The sequence below is a fragment of the Coccinella septempunctata genome, chromosome 6 (genome assembly GCF_907165205.1).
Source record: "Coccinella septempunctata chromosome 6, icCocSept1.1, whole genome shotgun sequence".
Lineage (NCBI taxonomy): Eukaryota > Metazoa > Arthropoda > Insecta > Coleoptera > Coccinellidae > Coccinella > Coccinella septempunctata.
The window spans coordinates 1,431,820-1,450,671 of record NC_058194.1 but is presented as its reverse complement, the minus strand read 5'-3'; the positions used below and the strand labels follow the sequence as shown (position 1 = coordinate 1,450,671).

General features: G+C 39.2%; 1 protein-coding gene across 1 annotated transcript; it reads right to left on the bottom strand.

Moving 5' to 3' along the window:
* Positions 1-14,695: 14,695 nt before the first annotated feature.
* LOC123315355 lies at positions 14,696-17,580 on the bottom strand. The gene is made up of 3 exons (XM_044901019.1): positions 17,064-17,580; positions 16,443-16,883; positions 14,696-16,380 (listed from the first exon to the last, which is right to left on the bottom strand). Exons 1-3 carry the CDS (start codon positions 17,578-17,580, stop codon positions 14,696-14,698), a joined length of 2,643 nt encoding a protein of 880 aa, XP_044756954.1.
* Positions 17,581-18,852: the final 1,272 nt, after the last annotated feature.

The window sequence follows — 18,852 nt, the reverse complement described above, 5'->3', positions numbered from 1 at the left end:
TATCGCCAATAACCAATAAAGAAGCTCTAGGTAGCGAAAGCAATCCTAGAGGATTTCATTCTTATATATGGACCCATGAAAGAAATTAGAACGGATATGGGTACAGAATACAAGAATGAAGTTTTCTCGAATCTTGCGGAACTGCATTATGTCATAGCTCTCCAAGAAACGAGACTTAATGCTTCGGATAGCATTTCCCAATTACGATATTTACAGAAATGATAGACCTAACAACACAGGTGGCGTTGCTATACAGGCTAGAAGGAATATGGATCACCATTTCGACCAAATATTCAATGGACAAGAAGTAGAAGCAATATCGATTATTGTGAATACTAATCGAGGACGAGTGAAGATTATTTCAACTTATAAATCACCGGATAAGGACATACTGGAAGAGGATCTAAAAATGCTACTAGAAGGAAGACACCCTAAAATCATAATTGGTGATCTTAACTGCAAATCGCAGGAATGGAATAGTAGAGTGGAAAATACCAACGGGAGAAGACTGAAGATTTATGCTGAAAAACTTGCAGTTGTAATAGGACCTGATATACCGACCTACATACCAAGAGTAAATGGACTACCCGATGTACTGGACATTGTAGTGATGAAAGACATCACTGAAGAAATCAGCATTGATACAATAGAAGACGGAACTTCAGACCACAATCCCATAGAATTCATAGCGGGACATGGCCCAAGAAACGAAGAAGACACACAAACCAAGGATCGCACAGACTGGGAGTGTTAAAAATTGAGCGAAGCCCCCCTCCGACCTCTCTCTAGTCTACGCTCCTGACCAGCTCCGGTGGCCGCGTATGGTACCCCGATTCGGCGGTGCGCTGGTTGAACGACGCAGCGGCCCCACTTTCCGTGTTTTTCAGAAGTGAAAAACCTACACATTTACACATTTTCCTAAGATTCTCTTTGTTAGCTTCGTTGAATTAACTTCGGGCTGCTATCAATGTGATTTTGTAACACCTCATTTTAAGTTCACCTCTTTTAGTTGTTCTCAATTTTTAAGTCTTCTCGCACAATCCTGGTGCTAAATTGTTCATCTCATGAGGTAAAGTACTCTCAGACTGCTCAATATCATAAATTACACCATTTTCATGATAATTTCATTGTAATGAAATTAGTCCACGTGCAAGAGATTCAGAATCTAGAAATAGATTCCGAATCCTTGCTAGCACTGCTCAATTGAAATGTCCACTCAACTCAACTCGAACCATTGTCGTCTCAGACCTATATATTTTATTATATTTCATAATTTATATAGATTTTCAGACTTCTCTAGATCTTTTCACATGAAAATGAGTATGTAGCACCAGGATTGAAACTTCTCAAGTTCATCTCCATAAAATTGATATCTGATTCATTGTCTTCTCTTAATGTTCTTTATTATTAGAATCAGTATAATCATTTTTATAACAACTCTTATGATCACCTCGTTATACATATTACTAATTCATGGTGTTGAGTTTCAGATGAATGAATCCTCATATTCTCCAGGGTGGACCCTGGATGTAGCTGTTTTCCTCAGAACAGGATATGAACACCTCAAGTTTCGTTAAGCGATCAGTGATAATGCTCGATACACCTCGACCTAGGCTCCACCCTGGAAAGTCTGCTCGAACACTCATGTCTACTCATTTGGTATGGTCTACTCTTTATAATATGTACTCTCATTGTTTCTCTTCTATATTCATTCATCGGACTCAACATACATGTTAGTTTTCTCAGCCTTCAGCACATCTCAAAATCTACGATTAGAGATTTATTTAACTCAGTACTCTCATGACTTCTCTTAATTTATCAATTGTTTCTTCTATTTTTCTGATGAACGTTCTAATCGTGCTTACTTGTAAGCAGTTCGTCTCTGTAAATGCTGAATTCATTGATAAATTTTTGCACTCTTCAAGATCATCTCAATGTATATGAATTATACTATGTTCTTCTCATATTAATTATGATTGTCCTTTTCATTTAATTAATTATTATCGAACTTCTCATTTAATTAGAATTTATTGCCCTTTTCATATTATTTTTAATATTCTAGTGCTTCTCAAATTCATTAATTCTGTGCTTCTCATTTAACTTGTGCTACTCTTGTTCTGCTCATACTTACATTAACATTATTGATCAACTCAAATTTAATGTATCGATTTCTCGTTGATGATCAGACTTAGACATTGCAGTTTCACCTCGGGCCTATTTCTCTGTACTCTCGCGTCTTCTCTTTAAAATTCAGTATTCTAACCTTCGCGTTTTCTGATAGAAAAAGGAGGCTCTCGCAATCAATTTTCAATTGATTGCCCTATCACTGTGTAACCGTTGTGTTGATATTGAATTTATTGAACTCCTCAACGTCTACGTCTGACATCAAGTGACTTCTCATTAGAACTGCTCTGGACCATCTCTTGTTTTTAATTGGATATTGTCTCTCTGAGTTTATAGATGTGGTTAATATTATAGTATATCCAAATCCAAGAGGCCAGACGTAAACATTGGAGCATGCAGTGATCACGCGTCAAGAACGTGATAACGCAGAGGTGTACTAATAAATTCAATTCCGAGAGCGTTATATTTTAAAACTTTTTGAGTGTTCCAGTTTCGGTGAAAAATGTGTATGCTTATCTACGAGTCTGAGTAATGAACAATTAATCTAAAGTTCCCACTTTAATAAATACTATGTATATAAATGTGTAACAATATTTTTTTTGTAAAAGTGACTACCCCGTAGTGTCGTCAGAAGATGCAGAACTTTCCTCTAAGTTGACGATGACTGGTGTTATATCATCCATAATATTATCCAGTTTCCACATGTCTACCTCAACTTTTTGTTTGACATGTTTCACGCACTTTCTCCATCTTTCGGAAGTAACCCGTGAGAGAGCCTCTTGAAAAAGATTTTGGACGTCAGCCATTTTAAATGTGGTGTTTTTATCTGCCACAAAATTCTTGACATCGGCCCAAATCAATTCAATAGGGTTCAGTTCGCAGTGGTAGGGCGGTAATCTACGTACAGTAATATTTTGGGCCTTTGCGGTTTCATCCACAATGTATTTTTCAAAGTTTTCTTTGTTCTGCCTGACTATCTGCAACTATTGCGCTTTTATGAGGTCAGGGGTGAAATCAATATTTTTCTCCCTCAACCATTGTTGGATATCACTCTTTCTGAATTGTGAATTAGGAATTTTTTCCATTTTCCTTGAATGGTAAGGAGCATTATCTAAAACTACTATAGAATTTTCCTCCAATTTAGGAACTATACCCTCGACCACTTTTCGAATGACTGACCATCCATTTCTTCATGGTAGTCACCAGTTTTTTTGGATTGGAAAGTCCAGAGTCCTCCAGTTAAAAAACCAGTGTCACTGCCAATATGACACACTATAATTCTTTGCCCTTTGCCTGGAAAAATATATTCACTTCATTTGAAAAACAATGTTGAAATTGTTTTCCACCAAAAAGGTACTTACATCAAGTTTCACAAAACTTTGATTGCTCGATCAACGATTTGGCATTCGATTTCCCGAAGGAAATCATTGAAACTTTCATATTTCCGAATATATTGGAGGAGTAGCAGTTGAGAATCATCAAATGGGCGTGTATAGATAATTATTTGGTGAAAGAATAATATTCAGAATGCTTATGACCAACTTATCGACTGAAAACTAATTGACGTTCATCCGTCACTCGATCGTTGATTCTCTGATCAAACTTTATGGAACCAAAGGGTTAAACTCAAAATTCAAGACCTTCCCAGACGGATTTTTAATCCAGTAGATAATCCAGCAAGTAACGCTTGCCGAGAAGATGTAACTGTTTCATCGGTCCACACTTTGGATTTAGTATGACCGGTATTTACCCAAGTTCCATCCAAGCAGTAAATCTTCCTGTTTTCATCACGGAAGGTCCTAATTTTCGTGAGATAGTTTCTTCTCCAACATTTAATGTCGTCACGGTTCATTAAAAAACTGTTGCGTTGGCGACGTCCATATTTGAAATTAAGTTTTTCCAATATTATAGAGAAGGTACTCTTCTTAAAATTTGGCTATTAACTATAAACTATTTTTAATACTTTCTCTATAGTCGGGTGTTCATTTCTGAAGAAAAACTCGTGAACTTTTCGCCGTATTACATTTTTATCGAAATCTGATAAGGACTCCCATTTGGTGTTCCGATTTTGATTTGTTGCCGGCTGTGATAGAACACCGGAATTTATGTATTCGGAAATAATTCTCCTAACACTTCGAGCTCCAATGCCAACTCTCTGCAACTCGGAGTTCTACGTCCTTTAAACACATTCCTGCATTTTGAATAATCTCAATTTTATAAGTATTCAAAATCATATCTTTTATCTCGGCACTGAAGTGTCGTTTCAGACGTCTCTTTTTTGGAGGACTTAAGTCAACACGCGATTCCTCAGCAGTATCAGTACTTGACATTATCTTAAATGCTTGTAACTTGAATAACTTGCTACAACTATAAACCAATTTACGAAAGAAAAAGCAATGAATGATCTCTGCAGTTCTGCACAACAATTCGCATACAATCAATGAATCAAACGTAATGCGGTACTGCATTACTCCCACCTGCAAACATGGCGTTCCTGATGCTTTGACCAATAAGAGGAGTACCTTAAATAAGATCACGCGTTGGTCAGTTTGTTTACGCTGGCCTCTCGGATTTGGATAGACTATAGTTGCCTTTACTGTATTAACAAAATTGATAGATACGATGATCCTATCAAATGTATAAGTTGTGAAAATTGTTTTCATATAAGTTGTCTTAACATTTCTATTGATTCTTTCAATGAAATGCGTGCCAACGGACTAATTAATGAGTGGTTGTGTGAAAATTGCCAGTTGGTGAATGCTTCAGGATCTTTTCCACCAGGATCCTCTGAAGAGTCGACAAAGGGTGAGAGTCAGCTGATGATGGCCATCCGTTCTGTGATGACCGAAAAGGTCGGCCCACTGAGATCGGAAATTTCCCAGTTAAGGAATCTCATTGATTCTCAAAATAAACAAATCTTATCACTTGCCGAGGAAATACCGTCATTAAAAACGAACAAAAACACCTTTACGAAGACGAAAACAGCTGAGCGGAATTCCAATGATAAGATACCGTCACATCGTTCAGGTGATTCACCGCCTGAAATACGTTCTGCAGACGTAGTGTCTACGCTTGATCCTCTATCTAGCGTACGTTCCACTACAGACGAAGAGTCGCTGCTTGATCCTGGTCCACCTGGGGATGTCTCGGACTCCGGAGGTGTTTCCGGCGTGGGTGGGAGGTCGGTGCAGGCGGTTTCTGAACCCAATGAATGGACTGTCACTGTTGGCAGAAAGAATAAATCTAAAAGTAGATCAAAGGCCGATGTCTCTCGTGTTGAAAAGAATCCTACAACTAATAAACCTATCATTGGCTCATCCGCTTCAAATGCCTTGACCAGTGTCCCTAAGAAACAGCTCTCCTATATTCATGTTTCTAGACTGAGTCCTGCAACATCTACAGCTGATCTCAAGAAATTTTTGAATAACACGATTCCTAACCTCGTCTGTGAAAAGCTGAACTCGAAACAACCTGAGGTCTATTCTTCCTTTAAGCTGTCATTTCCGTCTGAGTTTCAATCCCAGCTACTGGATCCTGCTTTTTGGCCGGAAGGTATCACCGTAAATAAATTTTTTCGGAGACCACTCGGTACAGCAACTAGGGCGAATCAATAGCCCTCCTGAGTCAACCTCAGCTGGCAGGTACGGCATTGAAAAGTCCATCTCGGATCATGGTAACGACGAAAGTAGTGGATCTATCAAGTTCAAACTGATGCAAATAAATGCACAAAGCATTACCAATAAAATATCTTCTTTTGAGGTTCTACTCAGTTCTTACAGCCCAGATTTACTGAGTGTGGCCGAGCATTGGTGTTCTTCTGTGCGGTTACCCTACATGTCTTTGGCTGGTTATCAAATAGCTGCTTTTTATACCAGACCCAATCGTGAACATGGTGGTGTTGTTATTTATGCCAAGCTAGGAATCCAAGTACATCAGCTTAATGTGGCCAAATACTCGGTGGAAATGCACTGTGAACTGTGTGCAATTAAAATAAAATTTGGTGAGAATACTTTCTGTGTTATTAGCGTGTATAGACCTCCTTCAGGCGACTTCAACTTGTTTATTAAATCCTTAGAATATGTGCTTACCTACTGTAGTACGGTCTCTAAAGTAATTTTCTTGTGTGGAGACCTCAACATAGATTATTTCGCCCTATCACCACAATCTCGATCTCTAAATGACTTGTTTTCATGTCATAATTTATTGGTTACCTCGAGAGAGCCAACTAGAGTTGTTACTAATGTAAATGGCCTAATCTCCTCCACAAAGGTGGACTATGTAGCTACTAGTGCTGACTTGCAGCTAGTTAATACAACTGTGTTTGAAGCGTTCATTAGTGATCATAAAGCAATTATACTAGAATATATTTGTCGTCGTTGTAAGCCATGTGCCCATAGAGGAAGAATAATAAGGGCTATGTCAGATAATAACTGGAAGACCTTCTATTCATTGATCGAGAGTGCTGATTTTCAGAGACTTCATTCTGTTTTGACACTTGAAGATAAGTTTGAGAACTTTGTTACTTTGTTGAAGTCCGCTTTTGACGCGGCTTTTCCACTTAAATATGTTAATTCATTTTCATCTCATAAACCCGGCTGGATCGATGAATCAATAATTGAAGCCCGAGACAATTTGAAGAACCTCCACTGGCTCACAAAAAACTTGCATACTCCTGAGACTTCATTCTTATATAAAAAAGCAAAGACTGAGTACAATCAATTGTTGAAGTACTCAAAATTGAATTATAATAAAAAAACTATACTTAATTCTGATAATGTTTGCAAAACAGTTTGGAAATTAGTTAACGATGAATTGAATATTAAAGTTAAATATCAAAACAACATTACACTGCGGGTCGATGGGGAACTTATTTCCTGTCCCCAGAAGGTCTCGGAGGCTTTTGCTGGATATTTTACGGAAGTGAATGTTGTCTCTATACATAAACATTTTGGCGTTTCCTTGTCTGGTTCATGCACCTTGCAGACTTCCCTTGATACTAATTTCTTCTTTTTTCCTGCTACTGCCGAGGAAATTTCATCCACAATTTGCTGTTTGAAGAATAGTAGTAGCGCTGGTCCTGATATGATATCTGCCAGGGCCCTCAAATTCTTGGCTCCTTTAATATCTGAACCCGTTGCTTCGCTGCTAAATGAATCAGTGTCCTCTGGCCATTTCCCAACTATCCTCAAATTGGCGAGGATTATACCGGTCCATAAAAGGGGAGACGCTCAAGATATAACGAACTATCGACCTATCTCCATACTTAGCCAATTGTCAAAAATTTTAGAGAAAGTCATATATAATCGTATGTACAATTATTTAACTAAATATTCCATACTATCAAATCAACAACATGGCTTCAGGCATGGCAGGTCTACCCAATCGGCCAGTTGCGAATTTTTTGAATTTGTTTATAGCAGCCTGGATGCCGGTGACTACGTGGCAGGTATTTTTTTTGATCTATCAAGGGCGTTCGACACGCTACGGCATGACTTCATTTTGGATAAGATGTATCAGATGGGATTCAGGGGCGTGTTTCTTGAATGGATCAAGAGTTTTCTAACTGAACGTAAAGTTTATGTGAGATTGAATGATGTTTCATCTGATGAGTACACTAACAACATGGGTGTCCCTCAAGGATCTGTTCTGGGCCCGCTTCGATTTTTATTATTTATTAATGATCTGCCTGCATACGTGCTAGCCTATATACTGATAATGTTCGCTGATGATACTTCTATCGCTATAAGAGCCAAAAGTTGGCAGGAATTGAAGTGGCTGTGCGAAACAATAGTTCAGTGTTTCATTGATTGGTGCCACAGTAACGCACTTATTCTTAATCTGTCGAAGTCGGTAATAGTCAGATTCCGGAATCAAGATAATCAGAGTGTTGAACCTCTCATTATAAAACATAAACAAGGTGAATTGAAGGCGACCAACGACGTGAAATTTCTAGGCCTGTATGTGGACGGAAACCTCAGGTGGCATCTCCACATTGATCATGTTTGTGGGAGGCTAAACAGTGCTTACTATGCCTTATTACGCCTTAAGAGTTGTCTCCCTGTCGACGAACTACTGACCATTTATTACAGCATGGTTTACAGTCATTTAAATTACAATGTAGTTCTTTGGGGCTCCTCGGCAGGGGCGAATCGACTATTTATTTTACAAAAGCGTATCGTACGACTTATTTTCAGACTTCGGCCATGCGATTCATGTCGTCCGATTTTCGCTCAATTAGGTATTCTTCCCTTTCCATGTATTTACATCCTTAATTGCCTTAATTATATCCACCTTAACATCAGTAAATACAAAAGATGCTCTGACTTTCATGGATATGAAACACGTCACGCTGATACCATTGCCTTCCCCAGACATCGTACAGCTAAATATGAGACCTCACCTAGCTTTGTTGGTATAAAATTGTACAATCATTTGCCTAGTAGGTTGAAGTCAATGAATGGAAGGTCTTTCAAGCGAGAAGTGAAGTATCTGTTAATTAACGGATGCTACTATAGTGTTGATGAGTTCCTTAAGGACTCTGTTCATTAAATCTCTTTGCTTTCTTCATATACTTATGTATAATATTTTAAATGACTTGTCCTATACATTTTTAAATGTCGAAAAGGATTAATAAACTTTATTATTATTATTATTATTAGCTTCATGCAGGTGACATATTCATTTTATGATTGTGAACGATACTTAATAAATGTTTTTATACCATCTCCAACTCAATTATCTTTTAATACAGTCCACTACTCTTTAATTAAAAAATCATAACACCCTCGATTTTTAAACATTTGGTCCTTCGGGCCGGATAATTGAGTTGGAATTTTATCATCGTTCACTAATGATAGTTCTCCTCTCTGCCCTCTCATGGAATTGTGCACCTCGACCACGAATACTTTGAGTGATAAGCCTGCTCATGCCTTCATCTCCACAAGCATTAGTCATTTCAAGGAGTCTCTCGAACCACCTCAAACGCCATCTCAACCGGTTGCTTCGTCCTCGTCTGCTCAGACATCTCATTACCAGTCTTCTCTGGCGACTACTCAAGTTGGACCTCTCCTAATCCCTCGTAATTCAACTCCTCAATTTCTAATGCTGAACGCCTCTATTACCTCAGATCTTCTCTTCAGTCGAATCCTCTGAAGTAGATCTGTCGCTTGGCTCTCACTGGCACACCTCACTTCCCATAGCTTGGGGAAGTCTCATTTCTCAATACGAGGACAAACATCTCCTTTTGGCTGCTATTTGCTATAAGATCTTCTCGACCCCTCAATGTTCGTCTCAGACAAGTCCTCGTTTCTATTATGAGACCCAGATCTAGACCAAAACCCTCGTATTCTCACGATGCCGCCTCTAATGTCGCCTCTTCCAAAGTCTCCTCTAAGATCTGCTCAAAAATAGCCTTCTCATTTAACGGCCAAAACGGCCACACGACCCGCTCAGCCGAGCCGTCTCACCAAAGTCACTTCAAGCCTCCTCATCCAAACCTACTCAAAAGACCAGCAGAGCCAAGCCAGACACCTCGAAATGGGCCTTAAGTGCTCAGGCAGTCATCAAAACCCCTCGAAGACTGCTCATCTCATTATCGACCGCTCATCACCCCAGTCATCTCGTACAACGCAAGACTTCTCATCGATTCTGGATCGGAACTCTCGTTCATCTCTGAAGACTTCTCAAGACAGCTCAGTCTTCCTCGAAGCCAATCCAAAGTCACCATCGTTGGAATTGGTGGAGCCGCCTCAAGATCAAGAGGATCAGTATTGATCACACTGAAATCTCTTCACAATCACAAAACCGTGAATATAAATGCTCATATTATGTCATCTCCATTTACTAATCCACCATCTTACAATTGTTGCACACGACCACGTTTGCCACACCTCGACAATTTGAAGCTCGCCGATCCAGAGTTCTACACCTCAAGACCAATCGACATCATATTGGGTGCTGATGTCTATGGTTCCATCATTCTTCCTCAACTCCGACAAGGGCCAGATGGGTCAACTCCAACAGCTCAGCTCTCGATCTTTGGATGGTTAGTCCTAGGTCCAATATGCCCTCATCAAGAAGTCTGCTCAAGTGTGTCTCCTCTATACCATGCCACTCAAGAATCTGACCTTCAAAGCCTTCTCGAAAAGTTCTGGGAACAAGAAGAAGTTAAGACCACCTCCGTAAGTCACCTCACTGCTGACGAGCAGGAATGTGAAGACCACTTCAAGAACACTCACTCTCGACTTCCTTCTGGACGATACATGGTAAGACTCCCATTAAAATCATCTTCTAATCTTTTGGGATCTTCCAGACAACGTGCCTTCCGATGCCTTCAAGGACAATTTCGCAAGTTCGAGGGAAACCAAGAATATTGCCAGCTCTACACGGACTTCCTCACTGAATACGAACAACTCAGGCATATGAAGAAGGCTCCCTCAGACATCACGCATGCCAGATACTATTTGCCACATCATGGAATTCTCAAACCAGACAGCTCCTCCACCAAATTGCGAGTAGTGTTCAATGGTCCCAGTCCCACCTCAACAGGCCTCTCACTGAACGACATCATGCACACAGGAGCGAAACTTCAACATCACGAAGATGTATAGACAGATCATGGTGCATCCAGACGATTGGGATTTCCAATGCATATTCTGGCGAAACTCAGAAGATGAGATAGCGACGTACCACCTCACCACCGTCACCTATGGAACCAAGGCTGCTCCTTTCTTGGCCATTCGAGTCCTCCTCCAGCTCATCGAAGATGAAGGTCACAAGTATCCACTCGCCATTCCACCACTCACCAAAGGTCGCTATGTTGATGATATATATGGTGGTGCAGACACGAAAGAAGAACTCTCAGAAATCGCTATCGACCTGAAGAATCTCTGCATGGCGGGCGGCCTCCCCTTAGCAAAGTGGCAATCGAACTCTCCAAGTACGCTCAAGATGGTAACCGAGGAAGAAATGATACCATCGCCAATCTCATTTGACGACTGTCCTACTTCAACGAAACTTCTAGGCCTCCTCTGGTATCCTCAAGAGGATTACTTCTCATTCAAGATCAACTCAAGCTCATCTGGGTCTGTGGTAACTAAACGTACTATGTTATCTCATATCGCTCAACTCTTTGATCCACTTGGTTTAGTATCCCCTGTCACGATCAGGGCCAAAATGTTGTTGCAGGAACTTTGGCTCCAGAAACTGTCATGGGACGAACCACTATCACCTCAACTCTCAGAAAGATGGTGTAACATCAGAGAAGATCTCAAATCATTGATCAATGTACGAGCACCTCGCTGGGTAGGCACCCAAGAAAATGCTACCATAGAACTTCACGGCTTCTCTGATGCTTCTCAACTTGCCATGGCAGCAGTCCTCTATCTCGTAGTCCGCTCACCGTCCACAGGATCCAAAGTCACATTGCTCTGCTCGAAAACAGAAGTAACGCCTTTGAAACGCCTCACAATCCCGCGACTCGAACTCACAGCATCTCTCATCCTGGCCAATTTAACTAATTATGCTCATCGTGTTTTAGATACACAGATACACTCAACGACTTTGTGGACGGACTCAATAGTCTCTCTCTCTCTCTCTCTCTCTCTCTCTCTCTCTCTCTCGTGGATCACATCTCACCCAGCTCGCTGGAAGGACTTTGTTCGAAACAGGGTAGAGCTCATCCAAGACCTAACTCCAACTGCGCAATGGAGATACGTTTCCGGCAAGGAAAATTCAGCGGACTGTGCTTCTCGTGGCTTCTCGTCATCTCAACTACTGAACAGCACTCTATGGTGGACGGGATCACCATGGATTTCCAAGTCACCAGATTCCTGGCCCAATCGTCAGCCGGCAACGACAATTGACCCCGAATCTGAAGCAAGACCCACCAAGAACCTCCTCACGGCCGTAACTCAAGACTACTCGTGGGATCTTATAAAAAGGTATTCTTCTCTCAATAAACTGTTAAGAATCATCTCTCTTTGTTTAAGAGTCCTCGCCCGACTCAGACACTCCTCAACTCTGAATTTCTCAACTCCGCTCACCTCAACTGACTTGGAAAAATCAAGGATCTATTGGATCAAGGCTACTCAACAAGTGTATTTTCCTCAAGAACTCAAGGCTCTTCAAAATGGTACTGCTCTGTCATCCTCACATGTGTTCAGTAGACTCACTGTGTTAATCGATCATGAGGGTGTAATTCGTGTAGGCGTACGAATCACCAACGCTCTCTTAGACCCAGATAGCAAGCATCCTGCAACAATTCCTCGAGCTTCTCAATAGACTTCTCTGATTAAAGATTCTGCTCACAAACGAACACTCCTCGGAGGTACACAACTCACACTGTCCACCATCCGACAACAATATTGGATCATTGGAAGAAGAGCCTCAGTGAAATCCCACATCCTGAAGTGTGTTGTATGTGCAAGGCAACGAGGTATAAGAGCTCAACAACTCATGGGACAATCACCAGAACAACGTGTCAGACCATCTCGTCCCTTTCTCATCAATGACGAGCGATTACCTCCATCTAAGTGGCCATTAGGGCGAGTAATGACCATGCACCCAGGGTCCCCTCAAGACCTCCACGTCCACTCTAACCCGACCAATCTCGAAGGAAGCAATTCCACCAGTCACCTCGTCAGACGAAGCAACCAAGAAAGAATTTCAACCTCTCTAGTCATCTCGATAACTAACGCTGTTAGTTATGGCGGGCGGAATGTTAAAAATTGAGCGAAGCCCCCCTCCGACCTCTCTCTAGTCTACGCTCCTGACCAGCTCCGGTGGCCGCGTATGGTACCCCGATTCGGCGGTGCGCTGGTTGAACGACGCAGCGGCCCCACTTTCCGTGTTTTTCAGAAGTGAAAAACCTACACATTTTCTGAACATTCTCTTTGTTAGCTCTGTAGAAGTAACATCTCTTAGCTTTCATAGTGCTTTTCTAACACCTCATTTTCACGCTCACCTCTTCTAATTATTAATTTTCAAGTCATCTCGCATCAATCCTGGTGCTAAATTGTTCATCTCTTAAGGTAAAGTACTCTCAGACTGCTCAACATCATACATTACACCATTTTCATGATAATTTCATTGTACTGAAATTAGTCCACGTGCAAGAGATTCAGAATCTAGAAATAGATTCCGAATCCTTGCGAGCACTACTCAATTGAAATGTCTACTCAACTCAAATCGAACTATTGTCTTCTCAGAACTATATATTTTATTATATTTCATAATTTATATAGATTTTCAGACTTCTCTAGATCTTCTCACATGAAAATGGGTATGTAGCACCAGGATTGAAACTTCTCAAGTTCATCTCTATAAAATTGATATCTGATTTATTGTCTTCTCGTAATATTCATTATTATTAGAATCAGTTTAATCATTTTTATAACAACTCTTATGATCACCTCGTTATACATATGACTAATTCATGGTGTTGAGTTTCAGATGAATGAATCCTCATATTCTCCAGGGTGGACCCTGGACGTAGCTGTTTTCCTCAGAACAGGATGTGACCACCTCAATGTTAGTTAAGCGATCAATGATAAAGCTCGATACACCTCGACCTAGGCTCCACCCTGGAAAGTCTGCTCGAACACTCATGTCTACTCACTTGGTATGGTCTACTCTTTATAATATGTACTCTCATTGTTTCTCTTCTATATTCATTCATCGGACTCAACATGCATGTGAGTTTTCTCAGCCTTCAGCACATCTCAAAATCTACGATTAGAGATTTATTTAACTCAGTACTCTCATGACTTCTCTTAATTTATCAATTGTTTCTTCTATTTTTCTGATGAACGTTCTAATCGTGCTTACTTGTAAGCAGTTCGTCTCTGTAAATGCTGAATTCATTGATAAATTTTTGCACTTTTCAAGATCATCTCAATGTATATGAATTTACTATGTTCTTCTCAGATTAATTATGATTGTCCTTTTCATTTAATTAATTATTATCGAACTTCTCATTTAATTAGAATTTATTGCCCTTTTCATATTATTTTTTAATATTCTAGTGCTTCTCAAATTCATTAATTCTGTGCTTCTCATTTAACTTGTGCTACTCTTGTTCTGCTCATACTTACATTAACATTATTGATCAACTCAAATTTAATGTATCGATTTCTCGTTGATGATCAGACTTAGACATTGCAGTTTCACCTCGGGCCTATTTCTCTGTACTCTCGCGTCTTCTCTTTAAAATTCAGTATTCTAACCTTCGCGTTTTCTGATAGAAAAAGGAGGCTCTCGCAATCAATTTTCAATTGATTGCCCTATCACTGTGTAACCGTTGTGTTGATATTGAATTTATTGAACTCCTCAACGTCTAAGTCTGACATCAAGTGACTTCTCATTTGAAATGCTCTGGACCATCTCTTGTTTTTAATTGGATATTGTCTCTCTGAGTTTATAGATGTGGTTAATATTAGTTGCTTTTTACTGTATTAGCTTCATGCAGGTGACATATTCATTTTATGGATGTCAATGATACTTAATAAATGTTTTTATACCATCTCCAACTCAATTATCTTTCAATACAGTCCACTACTCTTTAATTAAAAAATCATAACACCCTCGATTTTTTAACACTCCATTTAATTGAAAAGGAGAATGTATCTTCGTTAGGGTTCCAGAAAAGACCTAAAATTCTTTCGGTTGGTAGAACTGCTTCTTTTTCGAGATTCATATTTTTTTGATGGTTACTTCTGTATTCCTCCGGAATATTTCTCAAAACTTCTTTGGAATTACTCGCCCAGTTTCTGATTGTGAAGCCACCTCGTCTTTGAACCTCGATTACATCCGATGTCACCTCCTTTGCCTCCTCGATGGTATCGAAGCTATCCAGGTAATCATCAACATAATGTCTTTCAGTGATGGCTTTGAATGCTTTCGGATAGGATTGTTTAAATTCTGCAGCGTTCTTCCTCATGACGAATTGAGCTGAGGTTGGTGATGGAACCGCACCGAATATCATGGCCACCATTTCGTACACATCAGGATTTCTTTCATACGTTCCTCTACCTTTCCAAAGGAAAAGTTGTGCATTTCTGTCTTCTGGTCTGATAAAAACTCTATGAAACATTTCTTGAATATCTGCTGTTACTGCAATGTTTCTTTGTCTGAACTCAAAAATTACTCCAAGCAGGGAGTTCAACAGATCGGGACCTTTCAGAAGAACGTCGTTTAGACTAACACCATTTGTTTTCGCCGCAGCATCGAAAACGAATCGTATTTTGCCTGGTTTGTTTTTATTGGTCACGGCAAAATGTGGTAGAAACCATCTACGTCCGCTTCTTTGTTGGACTTCACTGTAGGACAATTTTCTAGCATAACCTTTCTCCACATACTCTTCAATTTTCTTTTCATATTCGATTCCAAATGCTTCATTTATAACCATCTTTCTTTCGATAGACTTGAGCCTAGTCAAAGCAGTGAATTTATTGTTCGGTAATTCGACATCATCGTTTTTCCACAAGAGGCCAGTTTCCCATTTGTTTAGACCAATTCTTCTCGTGGTTTTTTCTAGAATTGCTTCAGCTCGAAGTACGTCCGAATTTTGTTCTTTATTATAATATTTCACTCCTAAACAGTCAATTTTGAATGAATTTTTCACAAGTTCTTCCAATTCTTCATATTGATGTATAACAAAGAAGGAAAATTCTTCGTCTACTCGCCCCAAATAATTTTTGCCGATATTTCCGTGTAAAACCCATCCTAATTTTGACTTTGATAGAACTGGATCATTTTTCCCTCCTTCGTGAACTTCTCTGGCAATAATTAGGTCTATATTATCCTGTCTAATAAGAATTCTTGATTGTGCATTGACTAAAGATGATAATTTTAAGTTCTGCAGGTATCGGAATTTTTGTGACATACTTTTCATATCAACTGACTGAACCGGAAGACATAGATTTTTGACTGTTCTGACATTGTTCAGAAGATAATTAGTTTCTTCATTTTTTCCGCGTATCTGCATATTAACCCTTTTCGAATCTGTCTCCTCAGAGGTCATACTGTTTGTCCATTTTATCTTCAGTGCTTCACAAGGTCCGGTCGCACCAATTTCATCTGCTAACTTGGCGTCGATCATAGTAATGGTGGAAGCTTCGTCGAAAAGTGCATATGTTAGAACTTTTCCTTTAGGACCAGTGAGTTCAACGGGGGCTATCCTTAAAAGAACTTCGTTCTTCTCTCTTCTCTTGATGTGGTGATTGACTCGCTCTTCCAAATAAGAATTTCTTTCTGGTTCTGGTTATGAAGTAAAGGATTGTGTTTGAAGAGACAACCATTCACGTCGCACTTTTTTTTACTTTTACAGAATTTTGTATGATGGGAGGACGAAAGGCAGGTAAAACATACTTTGTTTTCTCTGGCCCAATTCCAACGATAATCGATTTCAATTTTCCTGAAGGAATTGCATTTTTCAACCTTATGTCCGTCTTTCTTGCAATATTTACATTTATAAACTGTTTTCTCCTGTTGGATAGATGTAGAACACACATATTTCTTCCTTCTCTCTTGTTCATGTTCTGGTACAACATACATGACGCTAGTTTCGCTAGTTTCAGCTAACCATTGAGAGAACTCCATTATAGAAACCTTCTTGAGTTCTTTTTTCAGCTCCACAACTTTCCTCCCCCATTCCAATTTCAGGTTCGGACTTAGTTTTCTCACGACATCGCACAGTAACTGAGGATTTGGGGAGTACTCCTCGCAGTTGAGGCTTTGGATAGTTACTGTTAGATTTTGAACTTGAGAAATCCAAAACAGTGTCTAATTTTTCTTCTTTCATATCATCATTGTTCTCACAGAGTCAATGAGATCTTGAATAAAAACTTCTGGTCTACCATATCTCATCCCAAGGGTCTCAATTATTCTGTCTACTTCTTGTGTGAATGTTAGTAGAGCACTTACAAATTCTTCCGCCTTACCTTTGAGACTTTTTTGTAACCGAACCATGTTTTCTGCTGTTGAAAATCCGCAAATCTTAGTAGTTTTCCTGAATTGATGAATGAAGTTCATCCACTCCCCTGGTTCTCCGGAAAATACTGGAAGTTCTTTGCTGAAAGATTGTCGAGCCATAAATTGTTTTATCGTCAGCTCTTCCGCCATATTTTCAGGATTATTAGAATATTTAGGTTTTTGAGAATTAACTACATCTTTGTATTCTGGATTGGGATCGTACGTATTCACCCATTTTTCTACAAAAGACGACTTGCTGGCCACAGATTTTATTTCCTCGTCGTATGAGAGATCGCTAGAGATTCTATATTTCAGTTGTGCCATTTTGAATTCAGTTTCTTTATCCAATAATTTCTTTTCGATTTCTGCCAATTTCCGTTCTCTTTCGAGTTCTATTTCTAATAGCTGACATCTTTGGGATTTGCTACTCGAAACTTTGCTGCTTTTCCGGGTTGTGACTGACTTGTTTTGGGAGGTCTCATCCATTTCTTTTTCGGACCTTATGAAAACTCCTTTTTTATTTTCATATGAAGTTCTTTGTATTTTTAGATATATTATTTCATAATTTCAGGTATCAGATCAGGGGTAGTATCAGTTGTGCCATTTTGAATTCAGTTTCTTTATCCAATAATTTCTTTTCGATTTCTGCCAATTTCCGTTCTCTTTCGAGTTCTATTTCTAATAGCTGACAATATGCAAAAATGCATATGCAACTTCTTCCGGAACTTCACAGCGTACAACTCGTTAGTACAGTTTAACGGTTATCTCAATAAAAATGGGAGAATATTGGACTTGATTTTGGCTCCTAATATTGACATCCATATATCGCATTCTTCATCTCCACTCGTCAGTGAAGACCCACATCATCCTGCCTTAGATATAAGTGTTAACCTTAGCATAAATAAGCATAAACCGAAAAACTTTATGTCAACGTTCAAATTCTTTAATGCTAATTATTCCGAAATAAACAATGAACTTTCAACCGTAGATTGGAAGAAGATTATGAACAGTGAAAATGTAAATACTAATGTTGCTACTTTTTATAGTATTCTCAATCATGTGATAGAGAAGTATGTCCCGAGGAGATCTATGAGACCCGGGGGTTTTCCCTGTTGGTTTTCCACTGCATCAATTAAGTTAACAAAAGAAAAAATTAAAGCTCATAAAAAGTTTAAAAAATTCCGTAAAGCTGATGACTATGCTTATTTTTCTGTTCTTCGTAAACAATGTAAGAAACTGATTGAAAGAGATTACTGATTATATAGCACACATCGAAAATAATATATCTAAAAATCCAAAGAACTTCATATGAAAATAAAAAAGGAGTTTTCATAAGGTCCGAAAAAGAAATGGATGAGACCTCCCAAAACAAGTCAGTCACAACCCGGAAAAGCAGCAAAGTTTCGAGTAGCAAATCCCAAAGATGTCAGCTATTAGAAATAGAACTCGAAAGAGAACGGAAATTGGCAGAAATCGAAAAGAAATTATTGGATAAAGAAACTGAATTCAAAATGTCACAACTGAAATATAGAATCTCTAGCGATCTCTCATACGACGAAGAAATAAAATCTGTGGCCAGCAAGTCGTCTTTTGTAGAAAAATGGGTGAATACGTACGATCCCAATCCAGAATACAAAGATGTAGTTAATTCTCAAAAACCTAAATATTCTAATAATCCTGAAAATATGGCGGAAGAGCTGACGATAAAACAATTTATGGCTCGACAATCTTTCAGCAAAGAACTTCCAGTATTTTCCG

What these genes read in the sequence shown, in the direction of transcription:
- LOC123315355 (XM_044901019.1), bottom strand. Translation starts at nt 17,580, where the DNA reads ATGGATGAGACCTCCCAAAACAAGTCAGTCACAACCCGGAAAAGCAGC. An exon ending in GTTACAAAAAAGTCTCAAAG is followed by an intron (nt 16,884 to 17,063) that starts GTAAGGCGGAAG and finishes GGATTTCTCAAG; the next exon opens with TTCAAAATCTAACAGTAACT. An exon ending in TCATACAAAATTCTGTAAAA is followed by an intron (nt 16,381 to 16,442) that starts GTAAAAAAAAGT and finishes CTTCATAACCAG; the next exon opens with AACCAGAAAGAAATTCTTAT.